Raw genomic sequence first — 25,785 nt, 5'->3', positions numbered from 1 at the left:
ACTAAAAGGCTGATGGGTCTGCGACGGAATACTGAAGAATCTACGATGAAGGCCAGAGAGCCAACACCAGAAGGCTGAAGAGTCTCAGATGGAAGCCCAACAGTCTTCACCAGAAGCCAGGAGACGATCAAGCTGAAGGCGAAGACTGGAGCTCCTCTGAAGAACCAGCAGCCAGTCCTTTCTTTTTTTTTTTTTTTTTTTTTTTTTATGTAGTCTATCTGCTCTGGGGGAATGGGGGTGGTCCTCTACATTCATACCCTCTGTATGTGTTTTTATGTACAGGCTTAAGATGAATATAAAGTAAGCACCCTGACTCTCTTTTGAGTCACATAGTTAACCTTTTAAACTTTGTAAATTAACACAATAAACAGTGTCCCAGAAGGGTAAGGCGTGTCCTTTATACCCCAAGATGGAGAACTGCTGAGTCACTTAGCCAAAGCTCTAGACTCCCCAAGTTGACACAATGTATCAACCATAACAGTAACCATGGTTTCAGCTTGACAAACTGTGATGGATATGGTTTATCATGACACCCAAGATTTTGTGACACACCTGTGTGGCTCTTAATATTAGTTTCCCACTGGGTTGTAGAACTAAAAGTGTGTTGATTGCTGAAGTAACATCCTCTTCTGCTCACCACTCACAGTTCTGGTTTTGACTGGAAAGTGCTGAATCTTCGGCGATGTTTGGAGAGATAACCAATAGGAAGCATTTCACTGGAAATTCTGTTTTCACAGCTATTGATAACTTCTGCATTGAACATTTAAATTTGTTAAGTCAGAAAATAGGATGGGGCTGGGGCTATAGCTCAGCAGCTCAGCACTGGCCTGGCAAGCATGAAGTCCTGGTTTCTGGCACCCACCCCGCAAAGGAGAAAATAGTAAACTTAAGCATCCAAAGAGGATGGGGTTTTTATATCTATAAAACTCTCCTTTGCTCATTCTTGTTCAGCACAGAAGAACTGAGCTTCAGCAGTAGGGTTCAGGGACCGCTATATTATGTGTATTAGGAAGCCCTAATGATAGGCTTGTAGATATTATATTTACGAAGTACAATGTTTCTCTTTGGGGAAAGAATGGGAAAATTTCCTTGGGATGAAAAACAGAGAGATAAGAAGATAAAGGGCTGATTACTTAGAAAAAGTATCTTCTAACAGTTCTCAGCATGTTACTTCTTTGGTTCATAGTGTTTTGTTTTGTTTTGTTTTTTTCTCCCTTGCCTCCCCTCTCCTCCCCTCCTACCCTCCCTTCCTCTCCCCTTTTCTCAGTCCCCCCTCCTCAATTCTTTTTCCAGGAAAACTCATTCCAAACATTGTTAATATTTTTTCAAGCACTAAAACAAATGTTTATTGCACATAAGTAAATGAAATTAAAAATTTGTTAGGCTTAGAGATGTTTAATTTTTGAAAATCTTTTATTTTTGATGTGTTAAAAAAAATAAAAGTTGGGCCTGGGATGTACTCAGTGGCACAGGCGCCTGCCTGGCAAGTGTAAGGTCCTAGGTTTGATTCCTGGTACTGAAAAAAAAAAGAAAAAAGAAAAAGAGGAGTTCAGGTCAATACAATCCAGTGAAATATGGATATGAATTGCATGCCTACTTTGGACTGCATTTTATTCGTATATTTCACAGACATTTACTGTTCCTGTGAATAGGTAGGTCTGGGATGAGAAGGCCAGTGAGGGAGACGAGACATAACATGTAAAAAGAGGAACAGCTGATACCGATCCCAGCCTTGATCAAAAGGTACCAGGAGAGAGTAAGGGGCTGATATAGGTGTGATGCTGACTTTCAGGGCTAAATGAAGTTTGGGTGAGCTTGGAAGGGGAGACACACGGACATGGACTGGCGGAAGAGGGTGATGCATGCTCTGATGGAGGGGGAACAAAATCAGAGTCACGGCTATGGAGCTGGTAATGTATTAACAAGCCAGAGATGCCAGCAAACCATTCATGCTGTTAATGCACTGCAAAACCATTCATCTAGCACCCAGGGCCATTTCTCCAGACTGGCATGCTTAAATACCCGCTTTCTGTGTGTAAGTGCAGAGTTTCAGATGTCTGCTCTGGAATGAAGTAGCGAGACTGCAGAGAATTTTTAGCATCTGCTTCTAGTGCTTGAAGTTGCATAATTTCATATTAAGGATTCTGTCAAATGTTGAATTTTTATGTTTTAAAAATGCTAAACTGATCCTGAAAGGAGGGTTGTGAGGGTAACTCTTTCAACAGCTGGAAAAATATTGGTTTATATTCTGAATAAAATGGTTAATGTATGTTCAGGAAGAAACACCTATCACTGTAAGACTTTGTGGACTACAACCTTCTCTGGGCACCAAGAGTCCTAGAGAAGTCACTAGAGAAAAAGGGATGTCGTTTGGAAAGGATTTGTAAGCACATCATTAAACATTGTAGTGTGCTTAATTCTTATAGAACGTGGTTGGTTCATGTATGTGAGACTCTCGAGATACCAACATGTGAAGAATTGCCTGTTTCATCAGGATAAAATGTTCCATGTGACATAAAAGGCTTTGTTTAATACATCTCAGCCAATAGCCTAATCTTGTTACTGGTATGGAAGCATCATCTATACCTATCCTTTCTCTTAAGGCTTTGCCATTTAAGATGCTTAGACCCTGCTCCTCTTTAATATGAATGCGGAATGTGCCCCTCCATAGTTGTCACTGTTGTCTGTAACTTAAAACACAGTTGTTTTAAAGATGCCTTCAGTAATTTAAAACACATTTTTAAATTAAAAGTTTGCCAGCATTAGATTTATTCATTTATTTTTAAAGTCTTTATCAAGTTAAGCATCATAAACACAGATTAACAGACCAACTAACATACCAAAAACATGTAAAAACTCATAAAACAATTACACTAAATCAGGCTACATGTTTGACCATGCTGGATTGCATTACCTTTTTCTCTTTTTTTCCTATTGTCTTTTAGTTTGTACTTTATTTATATATTATGTTTCTCATATAACAGAAATCATGATATCTAAGCTTGTGTGTCTGATTCACGTCATTTAACATTATGGTCTCACAGTGCATGCATTTCCTACAAATGACTCAAAATCTTCATAGCAGAGTAGTACCCCATTGCGTGTAAATACCACAGTTACTTTATTTATTCATCTGTTGATGGACGTGTAGGCCACTTCCAAGATTTAGCTATTATGAGTTGTGCTGCTATAAACAAGGGTATGTGTGTGTCACTGTAGCACGATGTCTTCAACTCTTTCAGGAAAACACCTAGAAGGGTAATAGCTAGTTTTAGTGTTTTAAGAAATCACCATGCTGATTTCCACAGTGGTTGTACCAGTTTACACTCCACCCTTTTTTCCTGCAGTCTCTCCAGGATTTGTTATTATTTCATTTCTTGAAAATAGCCATTTTTTTTCTGGAGTAAAATGGAACCTCAGTCTGGGAAACAAAATGTCTTTTAAAGATGTCTTTGCTCATAGCTGAGAAGTGAAAATAATTTCACTGAATGCTGTGATCCCGCTTAGAAAGTGGAGTGTAGGATAGGACTTCCACAGTACGCAACATGCTTGGGTCCATCAATTCTATACTGAAGAGTGATTCAAAACCAATTTGGTAAAAAAGCAGCTTAAAACCCTTTGGAAAAAACCTGAAAATGCCATTCTCAGACTGAGGTTGTTAAGGCTATGTGAACTCAAATCTGAGAATGGTGTTCTGGGAATGCTATTATCTTAAAAAAGGACAAAGTGGTTTTAGTTTTTTTAAAAATAATGACAGTGCTAGGGGTATGGCCCAGTGACAGAGCACTTGCCTGGCACCCCTGGGTTTGATTCCGACACCACAAAATATTACTGCTATTACTACTACTATTACTACTGCTGCTACTGCTGCTACTTCCATCAAACAGGAAAGGTGAACTTCACCTTATCGAATATGTAGTGATTAATTTCTAATACATAACATATGTATGGATGATACGAAAGTCTAAGTATGGAATCTACTGTTTTGGGGGGTACTGGGAATTAAACTAAGGACTTTGTGCTTGCAAGGCAGGCACTTATGCCGCTGAGCCATATCCCCAGCCCAACATAGAATCTATTGAGTAGCTTAAAACTATTTGGAAGAGAAGATATAAACACAAAACAAATAAAAATGATAGACTAGTACTCAAGTAATTATCCACACATATAAAGATTTATAGGGCACCCTCATGGGGAGATAAAGTGTAGTCCATAATAATCCATAACAAAGCCTTGATTTCTATCATGGTTGGCTCCCTCAGCCTATTGTATGTTTCCAGTAGTTCTTTCATGGGAATAAAATTTATATGATTTCAAAGATTGTATGGTCTTGGAAATCATGTAGATCACTTTTTGTAAAGTTGAGAGGGGTATTTACAAAATACTAAAAATTTGAAAAAATTATAGATGAATCAAAATGTTCTCTTGCGTATGGCTCCCTCATGAGTCATGGCAAATCGTACCTAATTTATAAACAGTAAAACCTGCACACCATGTTCAAGTGAGCCACTCTGACCGGGGTGTTTCTGATGCATGTTAAATGCTAAGAGAATGGCTATTTTTTTTTTAATAAATGATAATGAAAAAGAGTGATTGCCAGTTGGTTTCCAAAGTCGCAAGGTAACTTTTAGCTGTTATGCTACTCAAGCAAGGTTACTAACAGAGTTGGTGTTCTGTGTGAGTAGAGAGACAGAGGGGAATCAGAGGATTGCAAGGAATGCATTGACTCACGCACAGCTCTCGTATGTACAGACATTGTGCCCAGCAGGCACTGGAGCCTTCGTGTGAGCGGGCTGTTTGCACAGTGAAAAAACCACACAGCCGCCCCTCCCCTGGCCTCCGTGCCCCCCCCCCATTGACATGCATAGCTGGCCTGGTAGGTGTAAAAATAGCCTGGCAGGGCCTGAGCTGGAAATGGTCACCGAATGCGAATGCAGCCCACAGTTGCTGGGGTTTTGATTTCTCTCTGACACCAGCCAGCCAGCAGATGGGGAGGCCTGGTGGGGGGTGTGAGGGAGCAGAGCCCAGGAGCTCAGGTGCATCTGGATGAGTTGTCCACGGTAGTGTCCCCCTGGAAGCCCTGGACAGAGCGCCGAGGGCAAGTCTGGGCCCACAGGCTGCAGATACTGGAGAGCTGTGATGGGAAACACAGCTCTGTGTACTTCCTGCCATACAGATAAGAGTGTCAGAGCCCAGGGACACATGCAGGAGCTGGACAAAACTCCCGACGACTACGGCGGTGACGGCGAGGATGCCAGAGAATCTGGGGCTCCGGTGAGTTGTAGGCCACACACGGGAGGGAGGGAGGATGTTGGCCTGGGAGTCCGTGCGGAGCTCATTGGTCAGATCACTGACGGAGCTCAGGGGCTCGAGCCACCTGACTGCTCCTGACCCGGGCTGTCTCCCTGAGCTTGCGTGGTGCCACGTGTCAGTGGCGTCTCACTCGCCTCGCTGTGGAGTGACGTTTGCACATGAGTAATGTTGCTGGCTCTTTAACTGGGTGTTTTGTCCAAAGCCGAGCATAAACACTGTTATTTTATAAAGTGGCTTTCTGTAGTATTGCGGCGGTCCACACTGAGGTTGCGAAGTTCTTTTTCTTACTTATACATTCACGGAGAGTCTGCTTTTCATCAGACCACACAGTGCCTGTAAGTCCCAGTTCCCACTCTTTAGAAAGGCGTTTTAGTCTAATATCTGCCTGACTGCATTGAGGCCTTTAAATACCGTTCTGATTATGATAATAATCTTTTGTGAAAAGCCTTAAAAGTTGAGCAATCAAATATTTAAGTTAACTTTCAGATTTTAATAATTTACTGGCATGATGTGTTCCTTACAGTGAGTGCAAAGGCTTGTTATAAGTTTTTAAACATCTTGACCAGGACTCTCTGATAGAGTTTAATTTCCATACTTGCTGTAGGATAAAGTTTATCTTTCATTGCCCAGACCCAGGAACTTGACCTTGTTGCAAATTACTTGTTTCAGACTAAGACCATGGTGGTAGGACAGGGTGGATTCCAGAGAAAAAAAGCCGAGGGCTGAGCACTTGCCCTGTACTTGCCTGGGGTTCCCAGGAGTGGCAAGAGTTTGTGAGACTTGAAAGGTGGCCTGCTGCTCTCTTGGGCTTCGATCAGGATGAATTTCACCATTTAAATTGTCAGACCACAGTGAAACTGAAGCTCACTCCGGCAATACAAACTACATGCAGAGTAGTGTGTGCGCTGGCTAAGGAGAGGAGAAGGCACTGGAGTGAAAAAGGGGCCAGGACTTCCGGGATGCAAAAGAGGAAGCGGAAAGGTGGAAGGGAAGTGATCTCTCTGGGAGGAGAAGCCATCTGCCCTAGCAACTGTGTCTGTCTTGTTCTGGATCATAGTTTAAATTACCCACACCTACCAGGAAGTCCTCTGTGAATTTCTCATTAGAGAATTTCTCTAATGCCCCTGACCTGAGAGGAGAAAGAGTGGAAAGAGTAGTGTGCTCACACACTCCTGTTACAGTGTATGAATTCCCACCTGTTACAGTATGTACGTGCATCTGGACGCTTACCTGTGATAGTATGTAAGTGTAATCTCTAGTAACTGATTTCCTTGCTTAAAAGGAAGTTTCTGTGTTCATGACTGTTTTAGTAAGTTAGGATTTAGGCAGTTCTTTAAAATATTAGTTAATAATCCCTCCAGTGTTTTTAAATTGCACACGTGTACTCCATTTCTTTACCTTTAAAAAATCATTTAGAAAAATGTAATAGGTAGTAAGACATGGGAAGTGCTTTCAGAATTAAATATAAAAGTATGTCTTTAAAAATAGTGAACATGGGGCTGGGAATATAGCTCAGCGGCACAGTACCTGCCTGGCAAGCCTGAGGTCCTGAGCTTGATTCCCAGTACCAAAAGACAAACAAAACAAAACAAAATGTAGCAAACAGAAGCCATGGTATCTTGATGAGTTAACTGGTTCTTTTCATTAAAGAAGAGCACATGAAATATGATCTTAAGGCCCAAGGGCTAGTACGAGAAATTCATTCAAGCTTTAGAGTTCAGATAACTAAGAACTTAAAACAAATATCCAATGGCAACGCTGTTGCCTTGTTTAAATCCTTCTATCTATAGTAATACACCTTCTATCTATAGTAATACAGAAAGTCACCCTGAAGAAAAGGCATTGAATTTTAAAAGTATATAATCTGAGTTCTCTGAATTAATGAACAAACATACAGCCTGTTTGTCAATGAATGAACTGTTCTACAGATTTTACAGATTGGAGGAGAGAGTGGTTGTGTGGCCCGGTGCCTGGCAGATATAGAAACAGACCTGCTTTCTACCTTGTGAAAAGTGGTGTTCACCTCAGAACTTCTGCATTTTGGGATAGGAGGGAAGAGGTTAATGTTTAACTTAGTACCAAAGGTGACTTTTGCAAAATGAGTGCTTTTGTACAGCTTAAGTTTCCCAAACTTAAGAGATCGATCATCTTTCTTAACTTTGACATCAGCACTATTAGATGTGGAGCCACTCAGTGTGAAGCCAGCCAGACATTGCTTAACTGATACTTTCAAACATTCACGGTGGTCGCAATTAATAATAAATGTTCAGAACTCTATAGCTTTTAATTAAATTTTTTGGAGGGAAAAAAACAGAAACAGATTTTGGACTCTTCTTTTTCCTTCTGGTAATAAACATAGAATTGGTTTATAGAGCCTGTCATATTGTTGGGTCAAAAGTTTCAAATAAATAAAATTTTATTCAATAAATTAGTGAGAAACATAAATTTAAGATACTAAAGCTATTGAACTTTATGAAAATTGGTACTTTATTCTTTTCTGTAAGTTTTAGAGCTTTGAATATTCTGACTTTATTTGTAGAGGTAAATGATATAAGGGAGGGACATATCAATAGAAATTGTGTTAGAAATGAGTAAATAAATATAATTTCTCCTTAAACAATATTACAAATTACCACTATCAGATTTTATATATAGGCTCTAAGAAAGGTAAACCAAATCAGACCAGAATAATTTGCATATGTGTTATATAACTAAGCTCAGGAATTATGCTAAAATAATTACAGAAATGAAACTGGGTATTAGTTTGACAGGACAGTAAATTTTAAATTTTAAAGGAATATTTTTTCTTGAAATTATAATGAGAAAATGAACAAGAAATAGGTACAAACACTTTTTTTTTGGTACTGGGAATTCAACTCAGGACCTTGCATTTGCCAGGCAGGTGCTTGTGCCACTGAGCTATATCTCTGACCTGGAACAAACACTTTAAATTCTGTGGCTGGAAAAATAGTATACTATATTTTCATGAATGTATTTTACACAATAATGTTTAAATCCAGAGCAGCATCCGTCAAGCTCTGTTAGTAAAGGGACAGAGAGGGAAGGTTCTAGAACATGCACTGTAGAGAACAAAACAGCCATAAACAATATATAAACAAATGGATGTGGCCCTATGCCTATAATTACTAAATCTTTCTATTACTAAATTTTCAATTGCTAAGATTCAATTATTGAACTAATAAATAATGATTTCAGTTATTCTTTTCTAGTGTGTAAAGGAAATGAACATAATTACCATTATGTTTATTAACTTAATAAAGATAAATATAAAACATGATTCAATCTTAAATGATAGTGTTGAGACTGATAAGCATTTGTGGGCAGCTGTAAATCATTCTAATTACTTGGAAAACAACCTGGAAATATATTGTAAATTTGGATACAGCTTCTGTTTTTCACTTTGCCAGTGCAGCAAAGATCCTAACAGAAGGATATTTGAATGGAGAAAAGAGACATCAAGTGTCCCAGGCAGCCCTCCCCAGCCCTGACTCCAAAGAATGGGCCGGGGGCTGGACGCTGATCCACCCATCACGAGTACCCCAAGCCCATCTTTCCTGCTCACTGCAGCCCTCAAGAGCTCTCGCGAGCTCCTGCCCCAGACATCTCGCTCCAAGCCCCCTGAGAAATGTCTCCTTCTGAACGAGAAAGTAACGCACCGCACAGGGCAGTGTTTTCCTCGCCACATGGTCACATCTTCGCATTAGTCCTTCAAGAGCTCCAAGGTCTGCTCTTATCACAGTTGGCTTGGCAGCTTTGAAAATGAGGAAATGTTCAGGGCAGGAGAATCAAGAATAAAATTTTGCTGTTTTAATTTTTTTATTTAGAATATGTCCTGGTGATGCTTTTAAATTTTTGCTTCAATTACACAGGGGAAACTGCATCATCTCCAAGACTGTTTCCATTCTCACATGTGCGAATGACTGCTGTGCATATTGTAATTTTACTTGTAAAAGAAGTCATGGTCTGGTCCCAGAGGAGTTCTGTGTGGGACATTTGTCCACGTGGCCTTGCTGGGTCCAAGTATGTGGTGTGGTTGAAAAATACGGTGAATATTTCAATAAAAAATTTTATTAAAGTAAAAAATGCATTTCCATTAACCCCTCTCAGAGTACACTTTGCTTATCCCATGGTTCTTGCCATTTTCAGAAGCAGTTCTAGAGTCCTCTTTCCTGAGCAGCTTTGATTGTGCTGTCCTGGCTGCCTTAGTGTCCTGAATACAGTTCCACAAGTTTCCCTTTCACGGTCCTTTGACTCTGGGGAGGGGCCAGAGTCACAGTGCTGATCCAGGGAAGACGGTGGGTGAGGACATCGTGTCCGAGCCCGCCTTCTGTTGGAGGGCGCTGGGCAGCAGCATTTTTTGTATAACCGGTAAAGAAATGTATTTTTTGTCATAACCGGTAAAGAAATGAAAGAGGACTTCCGGAACTGCTTCAGAAAGTAGCAGGAGCAATGTGATAAGTGTGTTTGGAGCAAGGGAAATTTATGGCAATGTGTCTTTTATTAAAATAAATTTTAAAAAATGTAAACATTCACTGTGTATTTCACTCACAAGGGCCAAAAAGAGGGACCATGCTGTGGTAGGGTTCAATCTAGAAGAGCATCAGAAAGGTACTTTCTTTCTTTCTTTTCTTTTCTTTTTTTTGGTTGTGGTATTATTTTAAATAAATAAGCACACTCTGTAGCTTTCTTGTATTGGGGTCATTATTTTTAATTGTCCGTGTGTGTGCCTGCGCTACTGAGGACTGAACTCAGTCTTTCTATTGAGCTACATCTCCAGCTCTTTCTTTTTGAGCCAGGGTCTCCTAAGTTGCTAGACTGCCCAGGCTGGGCTTGAACTTGCTCAGCCTCCCAGAGTGCCCTGGCCCTGGCTCTGGCTCTTGCTGTGTTTTCCCCTCTCTGCCTTTTTGGTGGGTGATGGATTATGACTGGAGCAAAAGAGGAGCATAGGCGACCAATTAACTGGTTCTAGAAACTTCTGAGGTGAATAATGATGGAGGGTTGGATTAGGGTGTTAACAATGGAAGTAAGGAGTGATCAGACTCAGAATCTACTTTTGTTTCTGTTGGAGGAAATTTGGGGGGTTATGAAAGAAAAAATGAAGGTTTTGGCTTATACAGCTGGGTACAGACAATGAAATGCCTAGTACTAGTTGCAAAAATAGAGGTGTATATGTGTGGGAAAGGGAAGGAACCATAGCAGTATGTCAAGAGGTAGACTTTTCTACAGTTTTGAAGGCTAATGTATAGAAATGAGAGTCTTTATATGGCATAAGAAGCATTATCTTTGTGGAGCAGTTATATAGGAGGAAATTTCTCCATGTAGTTATTTTTGATGTTAAACTCCTGTAAGAACTAAGACTGCAATGTAAATCCTTTTCTAAAGCATGTCAGACTATGAAATGATATAAAACATGGTTATGTAACTTTTGCATGATTTATTTAAAGGCAAAGATTAAAAGAAGTTGAGATAAGCTTTCTGTTTCCTAGGAGCTTCCAGCCTAGCTTTAGAAGCAAGAATTATCTGCATGCTATTAATGCACCATAGTAGAATCAGGCAGCAACAACAAGGATGAAATGGGTCCCCACAGTATGCCCAAAACAGGGATGACCAGTGTGAGCCTCCGTGTTCTGGAAACAACTCTAGACAGAGACGTTCAGCCAGTGTGTAAAGAAGAGCTGTGCGACTTGCAGTTTCAGTGCTTCCAGGCAGGTCAGTTAGGAGGTAGTTCCTGCTGAGTTCGTCAAGCTGTCCCTTCTAATGATGCCAGGCAGACTTTCTCCTTAGGATTGTCCCACCAGCCCTTACCCCTCAAATAAGCAAACAATAGTATAATGCACAAACTTCCAGGACCAACCTCATCCCCCAGTGCTACAGCCAGCACTTGTTGCAATTGATAGTGCCAGGGCTGAGCTAGATGTTAAATATTTTCAATGTCTTATCTGCTAAGGGAGGAGATAGAGCTTGAGGTAGATTTGGAAAGCAGACTGCCATCTGAGTTCGCATTCAGAAGAAAGCACACTTGTACCCTCAGGAAGTGGGCCTGGCAAAGAACTGAACCAGGAAGTGGGCCTAACAAACAGAAACAAGACCTACAACCTTGGTGTGTCATGGTATGAACACTAATGCAATGTCACAGTCATGTGAGAAAGCACAAGGTGTTATGGAGCAACTGAGTGTCATGGCTCAGTCTAAAAGAATTAGAGAGGTGAAATGTTGGTGCATTGTGGGAAGATCACTGTCAGGGTTGGAGTCAGTAGTGACCTTGGAATGACCAAGGGGCATATTCTGAACTCTTATGGCTGTGATACCCAGGTTCTATTGGATGTGTCTTAAACCCATGAAGTTTGGCTGAAAAGCATGGAATGAAATTTTCAAAAACTTCGTAGTCCATGATTTAGAACCAGAGCTCTATCCTAGTGAAAGGCGACTGATCAAAGGCTGGCTCAGGAGACTCAATGAGATTTTGATTTTTCATATCATAAGATCCATCTTTATGATATACCTAGCACCAAATAGGTACTTGGTGAATGTTTGTCAAACACATGAATAAATTCCCAAACCCAAGGAGCAAATCTAATCATGGGCATTTTCCAGATGTGGATGATGTGTCTCTGGATACACTATAGGATGTAAAAAGTGAAAATGTGATGGAAGTACAAAAAAATCTGTAAAATCCTTTAAGGAACTTTACTACTAAGAATTGTTTTTTATAGCCTTCTGCTCAGAAAGGGATGGGCTCTTAGTGCAACTACACACATTGCTGTTAGAAAATATTAATAGTATAGAACATATTTTTTTTGAGTTGTAATTTTTTTGAGTTGTAATTCACTCTTTGTATCAAATTGTCCAAAAGTGCAATAGTTGCATTAGAGGAATTGTGTGAAATATTACTGTCTTGGTTACTTTTCTCTCGTTGCTGAGACAAAATACCCAATGCCCAAAATTAAGGAAGGAGAGGTTTATTTAGCTTACAGTTTGTGGAGGTTTCAGTCCATATTTGGCTGGTTCCGAGGCAGAAGGTAGCAAAGCAACAAGAGCAAAGTGGGGAATGGCAGCCGAACAGCAAAGCAGCCAGAGCAAAAGAGAGGAACGGTGGCAAGCAGCTTCTTTCCCTGCCTTACTTTGTAAACCGGCTACCCCCACCTCAGGGGCGTGTAGCTCTCACATAATCTCCATGCCCTCCTCTTCCACAGGCTCAGGATGTGTACAAAGTAAGCACCCTGGCTTCCTGCTGAGTCACTGAGCCAAACCTCTAGACTCCCCAAGTTGACACGATGTATCAACCATAACAATTATATTAAAAGGGATAATTATAAACAATCAATATATAAAATATTCCTATTACATTTTTCTTATAAATTACATCCAAACCATGTTTATTTGACCTGTGTAATGATTTTAAAATAATACTCCTGCTATAGTGGTTGAGACTGGTCCCTGTGTGCACACAGTGTCTTCCTCAAGGTCACTTGGATGGTGGTGCAGCTGAGAATTCACTGTAAAGAGAGCTCTCTCTCTCTTTTCACCCATATTTTGCTTCCTTCCCACACAGACATCTGCTGTGACTTACTCACTTTCAGTTGCTGTTTTGGATTTAATGTCCCTTTAGTTAAACTCATTATGCCACAAGAAATATCCACTTGTTTTCTGATTCCTTTATTTTCATTTAAAGGTTTGTCTTTGAAATTCTGACCATATTATATCACATTTGATTGTCAACATTTTAGGTGTTTGATTTCTCAAAGCTTATATTAATATTATGTTTGGCCTTGTATGACTATAATAAAAGTTTTCAGTGTCCTTCTTTAATATGTGCTCTGTGAGTCTGCTTTCTACCATTATGACAAAAATACCTGAGAAAAACAACTTCAAGGAGAAAGAATTATTTTGGCTTATGGTTTCATGGGGGTTCAGTCCATGGTTGGCTGCTCCATTACTTTTGAACCTGTGGTGAGGCAGGCACATCATGGCTGAGAGGGTGGCAGAGAAAAGCTGGGCAACTTATGATGCGGAAGCAGAGAGTGAGAAAAAGAGTCAAAGAGGAAAGAGCTAGGGACCAGATAGTCCCTAAGGTCATAGCCTAATAATCCATTGCCTTCACCTAGGCACCACCTCCCATCTGCATTGCCTCCCAATAATGCTATCAAATTAGGGTCTCATCAGTGAATTGATCCACTGATAAATTTAAGAGCTCTTGTGATTTGGTCACTTCACAATAGCCAATTGGGTAGCCTTTGAGGGACATTTAAATCCAAACCATAACAGTTTAAAAGAGGTAAAAATATTGCAATCATTATGTCAAGTATAATCATTTGAGCTAGTCAACTGTATCTAAGAGCTATGGAAGAGTCAGGTGTTTAATAATAGACATTATGTGTTGAAATTGTTTTTGATGAGTTATTCATATTGCTGACATGTAGTTTATTTTAACTCTAAATTTGTTATATTAATATCTTTCTGGATTGTTGCCTTTCTGAGGGAAATTGGAACACATCTACTAAGACATCTGGCAAGGTAGCAGTACATAGCAAAATTTGTGAAACCCTTTTTGAAAATTTCTAGTTGTTGTGTGTAGATTTTTGTCCCAGTCACCAAAAGAAAAGAATATTTTCTAGGCATAAAAGATACTCAACAATTTTCTGTTTAGAGGATGTATGGTCCACAGATTTGTCCACACATCTATAATACATAATTCTTTTAAAAACGGATGATAGATTCTTTTGCATTATTACATCATACATTTTGATGAATGATATGATTGCTGATGATATAGGGATGAGTGTATTTGGGTGGTATAATAAATACATAGGATGAAGGATCCAGTTAATCTTTGGTGTTGGCACCCTCCCCACAAAGAGTGTTCTGTGAATCACTGCATCAGAAGAATCATCAGGGATGTTTTAGAGTGATATGGATTTCAGGACTCCACTGAAGACCTCCTGAAGTAGAATCTCAGGGGTGGGAGACAAAGAGTATTTATTTCACAAGATGAAGCATGATGTCCAGATAGCCCCTAACTACACCAAAGTGTGAAAACCAGTGCTTTATGTTGTGGAGGTTGACACTCCTGAAGGGACAGGACTGAATGTGTAAACTCTGCGTGTAAGGGCACAGGAGTGAAAAGCAACTCCTCACATTTTATTAAGGGTTTACTGATCAGATTTTTTCCTCTTGTTGCCAACACTCTGTTTGGTAGCAATGAAAGAAACAAGGACCCCTCAGGAGATGTGGGAACAGAGGCTGTTCCTCTAGGAATAGGCTTCCTGCAGTTCTTACCATCACTGTAAGTCACAAAGTGTTAGTACTGTATCACAGTGGGGTTTTAAACACAGCACCTAGAATGAATTTAAATTCCACTTTAAAAAACTAATAATAACTGTGTACCTATAGAGAGTTCATTTTCTCATTGTTTAACACTGTCAACTTCTGTCAAAATCTGGGCATTGAAGTACTATAGAAGGTTGTTATGAAAACATGTCCCCAGATTAAAAAAAAATTAGAATTTCAGTCCACTCTTGATCTGCCAGCTTGAACAGCAAGATAGTACAGAATAATCTGTTATTCTTTTAGAACTGGAGTCCAGTACAACTTCCTGGCTGACTCCCATACGTAGCCTAAAAAGTCACGTAGCACATGAGAGATGATTAGCAAAATTCTTCTGGCCTCATTAAAAGTTCTTAGTACATCAACTGTTAAAATAAAAACTCTGGGCTAAATTAATCAGAATTTATTTAAGCAAAGAACATTTCACGAATCAAGCAGGACTCAGCGCCAGAGCCCCCATCAGCTACAGGAGCAAACAGTAATCATAGACAAAAAAGAGAAGTCACCTACAGAAACAGCTTGTTGGTTTACAGCTTGACATGCGCCTTACCTGAGCAGGGTGTGCTGAGGCATTTGCATATCTGGACAAAGTCTAATGAATTGGCAGCTGTGGTTGGCTGAAGCTGCAGTACTGTGATTGGCTTAGCAACTGTTTATAAGAGCATACTTAAGTTAAATTCCAGTTTATTTATATACTAAATTAAGTTGCAGTTCGAAGTATAAACTACCTGAGACAGCATCAGGCCAAACTTAATTACATAACACAACTAATGTAAAGTATCAAATATTTAGTACTCTGTGTATTTAAAAATTATATACTTTCAAAAATATCAGAAAGGTATTAAATCAATGTCTTTCATGAAAATAAATTACTATATTCATACATACATGTCCTCTTCCTCTTTCATCCTTCCCTCTCCCTTTCTTTCTCTCTCTCTCTTTTCTTTCTTCTTGTTGTATAATATACAAATGCAGATCAGAGAACCAATAATGATTTGCATATGCCCACTAATTCATTCTTTAATGGAGTTGGCAGCAATCCAGATGGACACACAGCTGCCTTTCTTGTTTGAAATGAGACCACGCAGTCACGGCAGCGTGCCGGAGCCCAGCCACAGGCATTGCAGCCCTGTTATTGACGCTGGGCTGCTCCCCAGCCCATCCTGCACTTAACCACTTCATCTGGCATTGAGGTGGAAAATAGGAACCAAAAGTAAGTGAACGCATAAGTAAATGACAAGTGGGAATGTGTTCACAAGATTCCACATTTAACAGTAGCTATCATATTGCGCCCCTCTTGCCTACTAGTTTCTGTAATGTGCTCCATATAATATTTTCAGAATAAAGGGTATTAGCTCAGTGGTAGAGCATTTGACTGCAGAATATAAATTTAATTTATTCCTGGCAATAGTTTTATGAGAGTAACATCTAAAATTTTATGAGAATAAAAAATCTAAAAATCTAAAAGTAGAAGTTTAAACTTCTTCTTTATAGAAAACACTTGAAAAAAATTTGCAAAACACATGACAGACTTATCTTGTTTGTACAATAATTTAAAAACTAAACACACATACATTTCAAATTCTCAAAAGACAAGAAAAAGGTAAACAGATAAGTCAAAGAAGAGAAGAAATGTAGGGAACAATGAACATATGACTATGTTTTCAAACTCTCAAACACTGAAGGAGGCAAATCAAAGCCACGAAGAAGCACAAGCCAGTGAACAAAGTGTTGAGACAGGCTCTTCTGCAACGAGATCAAGGACCATTTAGAAGTGTACAGTGTCCAAGGAACCTTGTTCTGCCTGTAGGAATTTAGACGATAGAAATCATCAAGACAGAGACGAAGCCATAGGATTGTTTAATGAAGTTTAAAAGGACTAGTTCCAGACAAATGTTTGGGGAGAACTAAAAGCAATGATAATCTATACATAAATCATTACATGACATTTCAAGTGCCTTTCAAAACATTTCAATGGTAAAGGCAATAGTTATTTTGTAATGTTAGTTTTTAAAAGTAAAACAATATTACTATCCCAACTTTGTAAAAGCATTCTTATACACATAAATAGTGTATATATAGAAGATGTAGAGGAAAACACATGAAAATATGCAGTGTTAAATTTGGGTAATGGAATTATGTCTACCAGCTATAACATTTAGTTCATTTTTCAAATGTTTTACCGTGAGACTGGATGTGCGTGTGAGTGTATTTATATGCATATATACACAGGCACCCATATATATCCATAAAAACACAGACACATTTATTTATTATTTTTAATATTTTATTTTATTTTTAAAAATTAAGTTTATCAGTACATTTTAGATATATGTAATGATCATTTTCATCATAGGGAATTTGTACCTGTGCATGATATATCTTGAATTCTTTTTTGCCCATTCCCTTCCCCTCCCTTCAACCCCTTTTCTCCTGCTTATTTACAACCCCCCTTCTCCTCATTTACAAAAGTTTTAATTCCATTTTATCCTTCTTTTCTTGTTTTTCCTCTTTTCCTTTCCTTCCTTTGCCTTTCTTCTAGTTCCTCTTCTCATTTGAACTTTTTCCTCCTATTTCACAATATCTATTATACATTTTGATCCTTATTTACACTTTCAGTTTCTCACACTAGAGAAATAATGTGATATTTATACATGTTTGTCTTATTTATTTCACTTAAGAGTATGGTCTTAAGGTCCATCTATTTGGCTAGAACCATCTCAAGTTTATCCTTCTATGTGGGGAATATGTTTGTGTGTCAATCCATGACTTGAAATTATACTATAAATCTACTATGATAAAAATAGCATGGTACTGGCAAAAAAATCAGACCTGAGGACCAATTGTAATGGTCCTCCGTTATATAAAAAACGTTATATATATTACCTCCCTCCGTTATATAAAAAAACCGAACCTTCTTTATCCATTCTTTGGTTGATGGGTATTTGGGCTGTTTTCAAGATTTAGTTATTTCAAACTGTGCTGCTATAAACTTGGGTGTGCATATATCACTGTGGTATGATGCTTTTAATTCTTTCAGGAAAATATGAAAAAGAGGAATACTTGGGTCAAATGGAACCTCTAGTTTTAGTTTTTTTTAGGAATCTCCACACTGATTGCCACAGTGGTTGCACCAGTCTACACTCCCAACAGTGAAGAAGGGTTCTTTTTTCCCCACAGCCCCTCCAGCATTTGTTGTTGGTTGATTTCTTGATAATAGCCATTCTTTCTGGGGTGAGATGGAATCTCAGTGTTGTTTTAATTTGCATCTCTCTAATGACCAGTGATGTTGCACATTTTTTCATATATTTATTTGCTGTTTGTAGTTCTTCATCTGAGATGCCCATTTTTGGATTGGGTCTTTAAGGTTGGGGGTCCTGATTTTTTCGAGTTCTTTTTATATTCTAGATATTAGTCCTTTGTCTAAGAAACAGCTGAAAAAATATTTTCCCCACACTGTGGGTTGTCTCTTTACTCTGTTATGATTTATATTTCTGTGCAAAGGTTTTTTAATAAGATGAGATCCCAGTTGTTGATTCTTTGTAGTATTTCATGTGTGATTGGTGTTTGTTCATAAAATCTTTGCCTATACCTGTGTCTTCAAGACTTCTATCTATTCTCTCTTCTAGCGGATTTAGTGTTTATATTTTCATATTTAGATCTTTGATCCATTTTGATTTTAGTTTAAAATATGGTGAGGGACAGGGGTGTAGTTCTGGTCTTTGGCATGTGGAAAGCCAGTTTTTCCGGCATTTATTGATGAGGCTATCTTTCTTCCAGTGATTGTGTTTGGCCCCTTTGTTGAAGAAAATGTTGCTGATATGTTTGGGGTTGTTTCTGTATCTTATAATGGGTTCCATTGGTCCTCAGGTCTGATTTTTTTGCCAGTACCATGCTATTTTTATCATAGTAGATTTATAGTATAATTTCAAGTCATGGATTGACACACAAACATATTTATAATGATCCTTTTATCCTTTATAATAGAAAGGACATTGTGTGATCAAAAAAGAGTGAAGGGATATAGAAATTTATGCACTGTTAGACAAATATTAGGGAATATATATTTCTATATTTTTGGTTTCATAACAAATTATCTCACCTAATATGTCACATTTATTTAAATTTTTCAATCAATTTGAAAAAGACATTCTGGGTACACTTTTACTACTTAATTTTTACAGAGAAAAAATTTACTATTCTTATTTCTTAATGGTGTAATCAACATTCAAACAGCAGGTGTGGTGATTAATTAAGAACAGCTGAGCGAAGTTCTGGACTCATCTTGGAAGGAGTCCAGGTTTAATCCCACTCAGGGAAATCTGTCAGCGTGCACTAGGAAGGGTCTGCGTGCTGTTTTAGAAACACAGGAACAAATGTTGCCTTTGAAGCCTCCCTTTGCCGTGGGGTTTGAAAACGTTTTTCCTTTGCCTGTTAATTGTGATTGTTTCATGTGTTGTATATAACATGGAATAGTATTTTGAAATAATATAATTGTGTCTTTCAAGGTCACAGTTCTTGTGATAGTAACATTAAAGACAAGAAGTCACTGCACTGTGTAGGTGTCAGTGGCATAGGGTTCAGACTTCTGTGCCTGCCCCTAGCACAGGAAAGGGAGTTCTGCACCGAGGGTGAGTAGAACATGAAGGTTGAGCCAGGAGTACAGCTGTGGGACTTTACCCTGGGGCAGGAAGCAGCAGCCTCTTGTAAGTCAGTCAGCAGTGAAATAGTTTTCGGAGCTCTTGGGAGGAGCTGGGAGATGGTAATGAATGGTAGTCTCTCCACTCAGGCTACCTGGGTATCAACCTCAGCTCTGCCATTTATGACCCCAGAATGCTTGGACAAGTGACTGCCTCACTCAGCTTCCATTTCCTCATTTAAGAGGCTTAGTTATGAAGGTATTTGGCATACATTATTTCACATTGTAGTAGAAGGAAGGAGAAAGAAATACAAGGAGTAAAATGTATTCTTTCCCTCAGGCTGCCCAGAATGTGGGTGAATGGCCCAATATACTCACACAAAAGCAAACTGCTTCTAGAGTCTGATGAATAGATAGATGACTTCAAAGAGAAAGCAAATCTAGATAGCATGTAGAATCCTAATGTGATGTGTTTTACCAGTCCACATTCTGTAAGAAAATATGTAACACTTTTAAAAGGAATCACTAAAACTACATCAATATGAGTCATGTAAAAACAATGAATACACATACTTGCTCAATATGTTTTTGACAAGTTTATCTTAAAAAAAAATATAGTGGGAAAAATACAATAAACCTAATCAAAATGTCATAATTCATGCTGTTTCTTGAAATAACTGCCAAAGAAGGCTTTGGTCAGGCTAAATATTTGTAGTGATCACTTTACAAAATTAGTGCTAAATTAATAGTTGTGGCTATGGAAATACACAATTGGTAGGGAAATCAACTAGTAAAGACACCTTGATTTTCATACACGAGGAAAATAAGCCAAATAAAGGTGGGACTTCTGTAATGGCAGCGGACCATAGCTGCTGAGATGCCACTAGACTTAATGTACACCTGTGTTACACTGTGCTGCATGTTATGTGCTGTGTTTCCACAGCATATATTGCTTCCCCAAAATGGCATAATCTAAATATGTTTTACATGGAATTCTCAACATCTCTCATAAATGTTGCCTTTTAATTATTACTGGGACAAAAGAACTTAACACCTTGTTCTTAGTCAAGGACCAATAATGAGGCACCTATGATTTTAATTTTTTTTTTCTTTTTTTTTTTTCCGGTACCGGGAATCGAGCTCAGGACCTCGCGCTTGCCAGGCAGGTGCTATGCAGCTGAGCTAAATCCCCAGCCCCTGATTTTAATTTTGAAGACAAATTTTGATATCTCAACTAAGTTAAATTTGGTGCATGAATAAAGTACCAAATTCTGATCTTCTACTGTCTTGCAAGAAATTATAATATCTTTTTTCTGTGCATAAAACTAATCAAACTCTTGCTTCAGTAACTTTCTCAGTTTAATTTTTGAGCAACTAAAGCTGGTGTCACTTGTAAATTATATTACTGGTTGTCAGATTTACCTAAGAGTAAAATAGATGATAATTCTTCCCAAGGCTTGGTTAGCATCTTAGTCATCTTGACTGAATGATATATTTTAGGCGCTGAATTAAGCTTTGGCAGTTCTGAGGGTTATGAGACATGATTTCTGCTTTCAAGTGAGTTAAAATTTTGTTCTGAAAGTGGAATATATAGTCTCTCTATCTCCGTATACACAGTTGTATCACACATTGATATTGTTATATAAATGTAGACGTATATAATTAAATTTATGAGATCCCTACGACTGACATGAGGTATATTTTATAACATACCTCACATATACATACATAATAATCTGAAAGAAAAAAACTTTCTTCTCCTATATTTTAGAATAACCTACACCTATCAGCGGCTTCTCTTTATTTAGAAGGTTAGTTCAGTTTATTGTAACTACTGGGAATACTGAAATGTGATTCTCTATTTTACACTAAAAGTTACTGGGTGGTCTTCCTTGGGTAATTTATATAATAATGTCCTGTGCTACACTGTACTGGGCAGTAGAACCAAAAAGCTGATCGGTATATCACAGGCTGTTTCTACCCTTGTGGCCAGGCCGAGGGGGGAATGGACATATATCCAGATGGGTTGGGGACCCTGCTAGAACCATGCACAATGGCCAGCATGACGTTGTGCTTGTGACCAGCACTCCACAAGTCTTTATGAACGACTGAATGTGCATAGGGCTGGGGTACTCAGAGAACAGGAACTTGGTCAAACTTGGGGAGGGGTGCACTGAAAAGTATATCCCCCAAGCCTCTTATCCCAACAAATCAAGAATTTGTCTTGAAAGCTGCCTCAGAAGTTCAGATATTCATTGAAATTCAGTCATCACTGCAGGAATTTTTACTGACTGAGTTCCAACAGAAGGATTTTGCAGTTTGTGCAGAGGGAGCAGGGAGAAGATGCAGTACAAGCGACACGTATTTGATTTGCTAATCTTTTTTCCATTGCCATGTGCTGTGTACTATAATTAATCAAACACATTCTTATCTTAAGCCAGCTTTCCACACTACCTTTTACATTTCAGTGTAAAGTTACACAAGCCCTATATCTTGCACAGAGCTAAGTTAAATTACTGAAACTGTTTGGGACAATTGATGTTCATAGCACTGAGTAAATTTAGACAGTGCAGCAGGTCACATCTATTGAGAATAAAGCAACATCTCAGCGGTGCTCTGATCTTATGGGGAAGTGTCAGCTGCACATTATCAGTGTTCTGAGCTCGTGTTCATTGGCACACATGCACACACACATACCCTTGCACTCACACATGTACATATGCACACATACACATGCACTCACACACATGCATACACAGGCACTCACACACACTCACACATGCATTCACCCATGCATGCACAACACATTCACACACATATACAAGCACACATATACACATATACACATGCACACATACACTCACATACATACACATATGCATACACATGCGTTCACACTTAGAGTAATTTTCATTTTATCAGCAGTTCTTGCAGTTTATGAAAGCATTTGCTAGGTTGACAGCACTTCCTTCCAGAGGCATTGCAGAGACCTTCCTTACGGCTAGGCTTTTCATGGACAAAGAAATAGTAAAAACTGAAGAAAATCCAATACCTAACAAATAAATAAAATTAAACAAAATCTGGGTCACTCCCAGATGTCATCTGTGACCTATAGCTTTAGTCCTTGAGTCTTTGCTCAACTTTCTAGTCTGACATATTCAGCTCCACACTATTTAGTGATAGCTCTAAATTTAATAAGTTCTAAAACCGAACTATTGTTTTGCTCTCCAATGTTAGGATATTCTATTCCTCAAAGTTCCTGACCTTGATTAAACGTGTCACACATTATAAGTTTCCACATTTCTTCATTTTATAGCTGTCTTTCCTATGTCCTTCTCTGTTTTGCACGTTATTCCTCCTAGTTTCAAACTGGCTTGCAAACTCCATTTCCCCACTCCAACTCCAAGCGTTACTAGAAGGATGAGTTTATTTTTTTTATTTTAAAGATAAAAGGTCAAAAACATATTAACAAACACATATACATTTACAAAATAACACAAAAACAATACAAGCAATACAGAATTTTAGACAAGGTGATAGGAAATTAACAATGGTTGTTGTATTCCATATTGATATCTTCAGATTGGTTACTCAGTAAACAAATGTAGACATGTAAGATTGATCAAACAATTGAACATTAACTGTTCCTTTCAATAAAGCAATAGAAGTCAGTACAACTATGTTAGCTATCCTGTAATACATATATACATAATTTCCCCTTCTTTCTTTTCTCTTTTCCCTCATCCCAGTTGTTCTTTCCTTTTGAGCAGTTTCCTTTTGTTTCTCATTACCTATCATACCTCCTAATTTTTATTCACTCTTTCAGGTTCTTACACTAGGGAGACAATACGGTGTTTATACATGCAGGTCTGATTTATTTCACTTATGAGTATGATCTCTAGTTATGACCATTTACCTATAAAAGCCTTGAGTTTACCTTTCTTTATAGCTGAGTAATACTCCATTATATAAAAATATCACTTTTTTATCTATAGAATGATGATTTTAAAATAATGTACTTATCTTGTCTTTTCCTGTCCTTTTACCTACAGGGTAGCAATCTCCTTATTATGGTAAGCAGAACATTGATAGTCTGGGTCGTACTTGACTTTTAGAATTTTATTTCTTTCCTATTTGCAAGATTATCTGTATAACTCACATCCTAAATTACTTAGAGTTTTTTCATTTTTGCTTTTTCATGCAATGGACATTTAATGGACATTGTACCTGCCAGTCTGTGCCATGACCAGATCTTCAGCAAACACTATGCTGCTATCTCTGTTCTATAGGCAAATGTAAAAAGTAAAATAAAATATAGATCCTTAGAAAGAATGGATCATCTTATGTTTTCCACATTTGCTCCTTAGTATCTGGCACATTAGACACACAGTAGTAGATGCTTCAAAAACAACTGACTGACTCTAAACAGACAACTTATTGTTAAGGACTAGTTAAATTATTTTAACTATTTGTTATCAAAATAACTTGTTTGACTAACTTATTTCCTCTTGTGCCAAATTGAAAGCTACCATCTTTCCACTACATATGTATTACTATACTGATCTTTCCAGGAATTTAATTAAGTTAACTCAAATTGCCAAATTGTGAAGTAATTTTCTTCTCATAGAGACACATGATACATATTCTTTTTTGATTAAAATTAACATTATATTGGATGACCCTGCTGTGTACCACTTGGCTGGCATGAAGGGAGTCAGGAAGTAGATGCACAATAATTTCATACGTGAATAGCACAATGTGGACTTATTAGAATTGGAATTTGCTGTCTAAGGTTCATTGTTCGTAACCAGTGTCCATATAGATTGTCATAAATGTGCAAGGTACCCGAGAGTTGTGCATGGCGCTTTGAGACCCATGTACTTCAGAGAACAAAGTAAATACGTTTCAAAAATGATATGCACAGTAGAAGATGGATTCATGGTGCCTTCCAGATGACAATGAACTAAAGAGTTTAATGAAAGTTTTAGAGACACTCTGATTTCTAATAAACATAATTTTGCCAAGAAATTCCTAGCACCCAATAACTAGGAAGCCCTTTTTTAAAAAAGTAGAAACCCTAAGGGGGGCATAAACAGAGTTCTTGATATGGTTATCACCAGAAAATTAAAATATTGTCTTGACACAACAAAGGTATTAGAAAATAATGAACTTGAATTCCTTTGTTATTGTGGAGTAGTTATAGATATTGCAGAATGTACATATTCAAGAGTAGGAATAAAAATTTGAGTTGATTAATACCTTTATGCAGCTTTTAAAAAAAACTGAATAAATGAATTCAGAGGTATATTTAAACAAATAGAGTCAGGTTGTTTTGATGTGTTGTTATTAAGCCATAATGAAATGGTTCTCCTAAAAAAATCAATCAGGCTGGCAATTATAGGTGTATACTAGACTGTTATAAAAAAAGAGCTATATTTTTACATGCATCTTAAAGTGGCCCCATAAAATCAGCAGTGTAAGGAAATGTATCACAGTAGAAATTATGTGCCTTGTTTTGTTTTCTTTTTAAATGATGGTCTTCTGATAAGATAAGCCACATGGAAGCTCTCATTTCAAGAATTGATTTTCTGGTTCAATCCTGAATAACTGAATGTAGACACGATCTCCTTTTCAATGTGTGCAGCCTGCAGGTTCTGGGCACCACCTCGTCTGTGCCACGTCAGGAAGCTGTGTCATGAAGTGCCGTCTGTTTCTGAGCAGATGGTCTCTGAAACTGAAGGCTGATCAGACCATGGGGCTAGAAATGCTCTTCTGCCTCAAGGGGGCAATAGAAAATTAATGCTATAGGATGCCTTGGAGAATAAAAAAATTGATGAACGGTACATGTACTTGGCTGGGTTTAGTTTTTCCTACCCTGATAGTTCTGAAAGCCTTAAGGGGAGACTAAATTCCTGCATTCAGGTAATTTTATCCCAATCCTTCAGTTGTGCAATGGGATGAACTTTAATATATCATTTTCCTCAAATGTCTCGTAGTATATTAGCACCCCGATTAATCAGACAATGAAAAAAGTTTTGCAAAGATTTTAAATAATGAAACAAATGTAAATATGTATATACGTACGTGTTTTTACATACATGAACACTTTCTAAGATTTTAAAATTGTTGAGGGAATACAAAGTTTAAAGATTATCAGAGGTACATCAGAACTGTCTTTTCTGGCTTATGAATCTTTTCTTACTTTTTTGTATGTGTTCCTGTAGCAGTAGTTCTAATTCATTGAGGAAGGACATTGTTGTCTTATTCATGTTTTTATTCAATTTATAAAAAAGTGTCATAAATAAGTGTCCAGAAATTTCTCTGATAACCTCACTTATATTGCAGAAGATTTACAGAAGATTTGATAACCAAGATCTTGGGACAAGATCTGGTCTTCTTGGAATTGTAATAAACACTTTGAAGATCAGGAGACTTCTGTTTGTATAATATATGCATGGAATAAGGAAATAGCAGTCCTAACTGAAGAG

At 38.0% G+C, this 25,785-nt stretch overlaps 1 protein-coding gene across 3 annotated transcripts in view; it reads left to right on the top strand.

Annotated features, from left to right (window-relative positions):
• The window catches only part of Ank2 (ankyrin 2, neuronal), a 313,838-nt gene that overhangs the window by 94,398 nt on the left and 193,655 nt on the right, over positions 1 to 25,785 (top strand). Inside the window, exon 1 of one of the 3 annotated variants that reach the window (XM_013520726.1) lies at positions 4,908 to 5,274. The exons of the other annotated variants lie outside the window; for them this stretch is intronic. Coding sequence (XP_013376180.1) covers positions 5,140 to 5,274 — 135 coding nt within the window. The 5' untranslated portion in view covers positions 4,908 to 5,139. Of the gene's footprint in view, positions 1 to 4,907; positions 5,275 to 25,785 lie in introns of those variants that run through there. 3 annotated transcript variants of the gene reach the window in all.

Source organism: Chinchilla lanigera, unplaced genomic scaffold, assembly GCF_000276665.1.
Source record: "Chinchilla lanigera isolate Chin_1 unplaced genomic scaffold, ChiLan1.0 scaffold00056, whole genome shotgun sequence".
NCBI classification, from domain to species: domain Eukaryota; kingdom Metazoa; phylum Chordata; class Mammalia; order Rodentia; family Chinchillidae; genus Chinchilla; species Chinchilla lanigera.
This window is presented reverse-complemented; position numbering and strand designations above follow the sequence as displayed.